This window comes from Geospiza fortis, unplaced genomic scaffold (genome assembly GCF_000277835.1).
Source record: "Geospiza fortis unplaced genomic scaffold, GeoFor_1.0 scaffold172, whole genome shotgun sequence".
NCBI classification, from domain to species: domain Eukaryota; kingdom Metazoa; phylum Chordata; class Aves; order Passeriformes; family Thraupidae; genus Geospiza; species Geospiza fortis.
This window is the reverse complement of record NW_005054309.1, coordinates 11,258,680-11,266,462: the sequence shown is the minus strand read 5'-3', so window position 1 is coordinate 11,266,462 and position 7,783 is coordinate 11,258,680. Positions and strand designations below refer to the sequence as shown.

Genomic DNA, 7,783 nt, shown 5'->3' with positions numbered 1-7,783 from the left:
GGCCAGCTTGCCGTCCCTCAGGCCCGAGGAGATGAAGCTCCTGCTGATGTACTGATACTTACTCTCAAAGTTGCAGGAGATGTCCTCCGAGGTCAGGTCTCCCAGGCTCTTGGACTTGCAGGGGCTGCTGTGCTGGATGGCCGGGTGTGTGGGGAACGGCAGAGCCCCTGGGCGCAGCGGGCAGGCTGAGCCGGCCTGGGGGGCACACACGGCAGCCCTGTGCTTCTCCGAGGGCTGCTGCCACGAACCGCCAGCGCTCTCACACGCGGGGACAGCCAGCTGGCTCCCTGCAGCCCCGCAGGTCCCGGAGCGGTGCCGGGCAGCGGCACAGGGCGCAGCGGTGGAGCTGCTCCCGGTGGAGCTGTTCCCAGAGCTCCTGTCACCGCCGGTGGAGCTGCTCCCCGAGGTCCTGTCCCCGCCGGTGGAGCTGCTCCCAGAGCTCCAGGCACCGCCGTGCCCGGGCTCCTGCCTCTGCCTCAGGCTCACGGGCGAGGCCAGCTGGCTCATGTCCTCCCGTCGGTACTCACGGGCGGTCACCAGGAGCTCCTGGCGGTCCCCATCCAGCTCCAGCAGGCTGCTGCTGGCCGAGTGCTCTCCAGGGACAGGGTGCCCCAGCACCTCCTCAAAGACGAGGCTGTTGGACCCAAAGGAACTGGCAGGCTCGGGGGCTTCCCAGCTTGGTCCACACTTTGTAGCACAATTCCTTTTGGGATTTGCATTCAGCAAAGAGAGGGATGAAGAACAAGAAGAACTGGGCAAGTTACTTTCTAGACTATTTAACCTTTTCTTGCAAACTAATGCCCTGTGGCTCTTACATTCAGAAGCTGGAGATGCCTCATGGAGAACTGTGTATGTGGAATACTCTGCCTCCTCCAGGCTGGAGAACATGGCTGTGTCCGGAGTGGAGAATAAAGAGGATTTGTTGGATTTTGTGGGAGTGAAGTTGTGCCTACAAGGGCTGTTCAGGTCTGCAGCAAACACATGTGGGACTGCATTCCCCACCCTGGGGGTCTGGCTGCTGCTGCCGTGGGGGCTGGAGACAGGGGGAAGGGGAGTTTGCTCATCTGTGCCATCGAGCTGCCCGATGAGAGTGGACACAGCACTGTCCAGCTCGCTCTCAGTCGAGAGAGAGACTTCATCAATGAGGTGAGAAATGTCACTGTCCTGCAGGGCCACCGTGGAGTGACAGTCAGGGCTCTCAGAGCACACGGCAGAAGAAGGGGAAAGAGGTGCTGCAGTGCTTTTCTTCGTGTCACATTTGTGATTCTCCACCTCTGTGCTCTGAGAAACAGAAGTCCCCATGAGACTGATCTTCCCTTCTTTAGATCCTTTTGTGTCATCTTCCTTTTTACAGTCTGCACAGTTTTTGTGGTGTAATTTTTCTGTGGGAAGTTCAGAGTCAGAGTCTTGCGTTAGGGGGACAGTTCCATCAGAAAGATTATTCTCCTGGTAATCCACAAGGTGATTTGCTTGAGCTACACCATTTGCAAAAATCAAATGTTCAGGTTGCTCCTGTGGAGGTGGTACTAAACAGGCAGCTGTAGAATCCCTCTGGTCATTCTCCTTCTTGAACTGAGATGCTAAATTTGAAGCATTTGACTTTTGCTCCGAACGTGGAAAACCCAATTCTTTCAAGCTTGTTTCCTTCTCATTTGTATTGTCATCACTGTTGGCTAAATTAAATGAGAGACATGTTAGGAGCATACAAGAGTCTGCTCTGTCTATCAATTGCTATTTTGTCCTTAGACAGACAAATGGAGAACGCAAAACTAGATACAGTTGTGACAGAACTTAACTTAATCATGAGGTTGTGCAGGTTTAGTACAAATTATCTGAGTGACATGAATAAATGGAAAAATACAACTGCAGGCACTTCATTGAAATTTCCTTGGAATGTCTATTACATCAAGCAGGTGATGTAATATTTGTTGTTAAGTAATGTTAATGAGGTACCACATCATAGCTTGCACGTGGCATTACCTTCAGCTGTGTTCCTAGTCACATTTGTACTATAAAGAAGCGTGGCAATAAAGACAGAACAAAACAGCTCTGTTAAAACACACAACACTTGAAAACAAGATGCATGCTTCAAGCTGAGTCAAAAGCATCGAGTAGATGGACTCCAGACTGGTTTATAACATGTGGTTACTGCAAAGTGTTGCAGTACAAGGATTTTGTTTGGATCTTCTACCAGCAGGCAGCATTCACAGGGGCAAGGGTTTGAATTCCTCGAAAAACACATATTGGGTGTTTTCTCCACAAATCCTCTTGTCTTTCTATGCCAGATTTGAGCTCTGTGACTCACTCCTTTGGAGATTTAATGAAGCAGGAACTACAGAAGTAAACTTGGTGTAATAGATACTGATTTTAATGATTGCTAGAAATCAGGTACTCTTGGAAGAGGTGAGGGGAGCCCTGACCATTCCCCAAAAGTAATTTTGGAAGCACCTTACCAGATGTGTTGTCCTCTCCCTCGGCCTCCTGGGCAGTGTCCTCTGCTGGGCAGGGCAGCTCCACCATGAGGAATCTGTCCACGGGCATGGACGCAGGGCGCGCCTGTGAGGGGCGGTTCGGCCGCCGCAGCACCCCTTCCTTGTCCTTCAGGTCTGCTGGCTCCGAGGCGCTGTCCTTCATCTCAGCAGCCTCCAGGAAGCCCATCTTGCTCTTCTTCCTGCCCTTGGCCGGGGCGCTGGCCGTGCGCCGCAGGATGCGCTCGCCGATGGAGCGCTTGCGCACGTGGTGCCCGCTGGCCTCGGCCGTGCCCGCCTTGGGCGCCTTGGAGAACAGCCCTCGGAGCCCCATCAGCTGCTTGCTCTGCAGGGACACAACAGCACAGCCTGCCTGAGCTCACGCTCGCTCCCAGGGCAAAGGGCTGCTCTCACAGTGCTGATGAGCGATGACGGCAAAGTTCAAAACGCAGCAAAGCAAAAATTCACACCAAGCCACTCACAGCTACTCTGAGCAAGGAGCTCCCAGCACGGGTCTCCATGGATTCATGCATGCCTGCCTTTCTCCTCATTAGGATGGCAGCCTGCCACAGTTACCAGAGAGCTTTGCTCAGCCTCCTAATGGGACCTGACAAGGCTCTAGGAAGTGCTCGGCAGTGACAGGCTGCACATGAACGTGGAGTTTTCTATGCATGGGTTTCATCAAAGCAATATTCAGATGTTTCAGAGCCTGCATGGAGAATGGTTCCAGTTTGGCAGTTGCAGATCATGCGATTGGGAACCACTGGAAAGTCTGTGCCCAGCAAGTGCAAAGTGCATGCTCAATGAGCTCTACCTTTGTGGCTCCTAGAAAGTGCATTATTGTGTAACTGGGATTGAGGATTAAAGGGCTCCACTGAAAGGCAAAAAGAAATGCAAATCCATTTGGCTAATGTTTTCAAGACTGCCACACAAGCAAATAAGGTAACAGTACATCAGCTGTAAACAGAACCACTCTACAGCAAACCATTTAAAGCTATTTCTTAGTTGAATATGTGTCCCCCAGGAACTGAGCAGATCTCCTCGCTCACAGATGCAAAGTCAGCCTATGAGAAACAGCAGTGCAGCCATCATTCATTCAGAGCAGCATCAGGGGAATGGACCCAGGGACAGAGAGGGAATCCCAGTGAGTGTCCCCTCCTGCTCCCCTTGCCTCCCCTCTGGAGTTACACTGCTGGTTTTCTTGAGCAGATTTGTTCTTACAAGGGCAGCAGCCAAACAGGCCCTGCAAACCATCCCCAAGGGATGTGCTCTCCCAGATATGCCCAGATGTGCACATGAGATCCCATCTCGTGATCCAAGGGGATCAGAGAGGAGAAGGGAAGGGGAGCTGGGAGAGGATCTGGACAAGAGCAAACCTCAGCCCTGGGCCCTTCTCCCTGCTGTTCTCTCCCTGTTCCCCTGAGCTTTCTATGGGTGCTGCAAAACTTTGGGTTCATCTTTGTCATGACATTCTCTGCATCCTCTCAGAAGGCACAAAGACGGAGGGCTTAGTGTCCTCCGCAACCTCAAACCTCACAAAGGTCAGGGTTTTGTGCTTATCTCTGTTTCTTAAATCACTGCTACAGTGCTGTTTTACTTTAGCATTCTGCTGAACGTGCCCTTAATTTCTTTGTGCTGCTTATCTCCAGATGGAAATAGCTAAGGAAGGCAGCTGAAAACAGAAAAAGGACTGTGCTTTCACTTTCACTTTAAAAACATTCTAAAATTAGCAAACTTGTAGAAAAGCAAAATCTACGCACTAAAACCTAAAAATAAATTAGGTTAATTTAAATTAATTAAATTAGCCGCTAAAAATAGCTTGTCAATATTGTGTTCTGGTGCAGCTACACTTCTCAAGATCCACTTGCAAAATAAGATCAGTTTAGCACACTGAAAAAATGTACCTCCTGTACCTAGACAAAATAATTGTTAGGTGCTAACAGTAAGAACATCTGCAAGTATGTGCACAGCAAGAGTGGAGTCATGGTATGGTGACCTTTCCTGGCTGATCTCCTGCAAGGAACGCCCCCCACACTCTGAGCCTCCTGGGCACTCCAGCACAGATCCTGGGAGGTTCTGGGCTACATTTAAATCCATTTTTATCAGAAGGAAGATGTAAATTTCCAGCTGTACCTACCTTTCCATAGGTCTCATTAATGATTATATGAACAAATATGGAAGCTTCTGTCAGTCCTTCTAAGTACACGTGGCGATAGCCTGGGGAAACAGAAATAGGAATATTTCCACACAAGCCTCCACCCAGAACCAGCAGTTTGCATTTTATGCCCAGCTAGCAATGACTGCTTATAAAAGTGATGTACACATAGGAAGCCACCTGGTGCCTTTAGTAAACTTCTCTGGGGTCCTCACAGGTTTTCTGAGCGCCAGTACAAATTGCATCCAAGTTATAAAAAACACACCAGCAGTAATTTCCAAAAGCACAGACAACCAAATTCCTTTGAGGAATGGTGCATAAAGCACCCTAAGAGAACAAATGGGTTGTCCAAGCTTCACATGAAGTCACAGAGATAAAGGTTTATAAAATCTATCATCTCCGTCCTCCTTGGGTTTGAGGGTGGATTTGCACACCCAGGAGAACAGGGGGACTCACCAGGCACGAGGCTGCTGAAGGCCACAGTTCTCTGCCCCACAAAGTCCCTCCCGATGGGGTCGTGGTCCCAGACCAGGAACCGCACCAGGGCAATCTCGGGCATGTGGATGGTGAAGGTGAGGGTCTCCTCCCACACAGGATTGAACCCTGCAGGGCAAACAGGACACACTGTGGGAAACAGGGCCAGAGCGAGTGCCTGCCTCAGTTCCAGGAGGCACAGGGCACAAGGACACGGGACACAGCAGCAGCAATGACAATTCCATCATGCCAGTCATTAAATGTGACAGATCTGCCTCTAGGATTGCTTTAAAAACAAAATGGGTCTGCCTGGGAGCTGGCAGGGATACCCAGGCTAGCCCTGAGATAGATACAGATATAGATACAGATAGGTTTGAACTTCTGCATAAAGGAGATTTAAGAACAATTTGGTTAAAAGACAATGTGGGGAACAACTCCTGCCCTTCACCTCTAACTTGTTCACCAGAAATTCTGTCTGGGAAGCAGAAATAATTCGTTAAAATACAATCATTTGATTTCATCAGATAAGATGCTTTGCAATTTAGAAAGCAATAACAGACACTAATTTGCTTACACTTATTTAATATTTTACTCTAAGAAGAAGAAATTACTTAGATTATCTTACCATTGTCATCCACCACCCTGGTCTGATCTTTACAGCAGTCAACAGGTAACCCAATAATCTCCACCTCAACAAAGGGATCTATTATCTGTTTTTCAAAAACACAAGATTTTAAAAGCAAGCCATACAAATGAAGGTGAATTATTAAAAAATTAATGGAGAGAGTTGATTTAAATTCATATGAGAATTCAAACCCCTTTGATTGACATGAATTTTCAAGCAGCACTATCATGGGAATTGGTTCCATGAAGTCCATGTTGATGTATGATTTGCATCAAGAGCTATGGACAGCTGTGACTAATTTTCATAAAAGTCACCCTTTAAAATACAAAACAAATCACTTCTTAAACATCATGAGGAGGATGGAGGCTGGGGGAAGTGTAGTATGTAGTGACCAAAAGCTTGAGAATATCTGAAATGTACTGGTGTATTTGAGTAAGGAGAAGGTTTGGGTCACACACTGCCTGTCACTGCCAGAGCTCCCCTGGAATGCACCAGAGCATCTCACCTCTCCTCTGTCCCCCAGCATTGAGTCAGGAGGCTTGGGGAGCTGCTGCCCACTGATGATCTTCAGAATCAGCTGCTTCTTAGGACTGGCAGGAAGTGGATCAGCAGAGTAGGGGTTGAATGTGCCTGAAAGATAGCAAGAATGAGATTGTAAGGAAAAAGATACACATAATAAATATCACCCCCCAAAATACACACAGACAGACTAATTCAGTCAGAAATGAGAAACTATGAGTATGGAGCAGCTGCTCAGTAATTTTAAAATTCTCTTCCTCTTTCTTACAACCTCTTCTGAGTGGAGAACCCCTTGGTTTTGTGATTCCAAGGCGGAGCTAGACCAAGCCCTTGATAGCTAGACCAAGTGCTCCTGGGCCACTGCAGAGCTTGCTCTGCTTTCCTGCAGCTGGTCAACCTAGGGCCCTTTTTTCTTCTTTTAAACTCATGTTAATAAGGCAAAGACCTCAAAATATACATATATATATATATATGATCACAGTAAGAGATTGCGCACTGGTACAAGTCTAAGAGCTGTGAGTGTATGGAAATATGAGAGATTCTAGATTAGTTTGCACTTTTCTTTCTTGTGCCTTTGCTGTGAAGGACACTTAGTGAAAGGCCTGGCAGCTACAGTGATAACTACACTGAACCTTACCTTTGCACATCTGCTGAGGTTTGAGGACATAACCACAGTTGCCATTTACCCTGAATTTTGCTTCATTTAACTGCATCACACGTCCCTCAGACTGGTAGTTTAGGGCCACTGAAAGAGAGAAGCGGGGTGCCATTAATAAAGATAATATTATTAGGCACATACCCACAGAAGGGAAGGAAGCCTTTGATGCAGCTCCTACCTAACTGGCAGCCCACATTCCAGTAGGGAACAGGGTTGAAGTTGCTGGAGTCGATCCGGTAGGCTGAGGGATAGACCCTGGTCAGCTGCCTCTGGTTGTAAAGCATGAACTGCTCAGCCTTCTGCTGCACTGCCTGGTGGGCTCTGGTCTCACTGAACGACAGCACATTCCCTGTGGAGCCTGTGTGCCATGGTACAACCAACAGACAGGTGACAAACAGTCCCAGGGCATGGGCCTGAGCCCAGACCTCATTACCTGGGTATTCATCAAGGGCAACGGGAGATTTAGTCCAGTGTTCCAGGACAGATTGTCTCATCTTACACAAATCATGCACCCTGGGTAACTGATGGGCACCAGCTCCCCCTTCCAGGAGGGTCTGTTGTCCTCCCCTCAAGTCTGCACACTTGAAAGGCAAGCCAAGTGAGAGCTCCAGCTAAAGAGCTCAAGCTCCAGAGCTCCTGCTGGGGCCTTTCCTCCTGCAGACCCCCAGCCATGGCAGCTCTGGGGAACCTGCAGCAACATCCTCTGCTGGCAGCAGGGCCAGAGGAGGCACTGCCAGGGAGGGAGTGCCCTGCTGGGCTCTGGCTTTGCCCTCGTGCTGCCCTAACCGCAGCACTCAGCCCCTCCTGTCACAGTGACAGGGACGTGCCAGCCTTGTGCCACCCTAACCGCAGCACTCAGCCCCTCCTGTCACAGTGACAGGGAC

The 7,783-nt window shown here is 49.0% G+C and overlaps 1 protein-coding gene across 1 annotated transcript in view; it reads right to left on the bottom strand.

Annotated features, from left to right (window-relative positions):
• Positions 1–7,783, bottom strand: part of PLCH1 (phospholipase C eta 1) — a 44,940-nt gene that overhangs the window by 400 nt on the left and 36,757 nt on the right. The window contains exons 15-22 of the mRNA XM_031055444.1: positions 7,078–7,257; positions 6,879–6,986; positions 6,228–6,352; positions 5,723–5,807; positions 5,080–5,226; positions 4,606–4,685; positions 2,454–2,814; positions 4–1,673 (exon numbers count right to left, since the gene is read on the bottom strand). Of these exons, the coding sequence (XP_030911304.1) occupies positions 4–1,673; positions 2,454–2,814; positions 4,606–4,685; positions 5,080–5,226; positions 5,723–5,807; positions 6,228–6,352; positions 6,879–6,986; positions 7,078–7,257 (2,756 nt within the window). The remainder of the gene's footprint in view (positions 1–3; positions 1,674–2,453; positions 2,815–4,605; positions 4,686–5,079; positions 5,227–5,722; positions 5,808–6,227; positions 6,353–6,878; positions 6,987–7,077; positions 7,258–7,783) is intronic.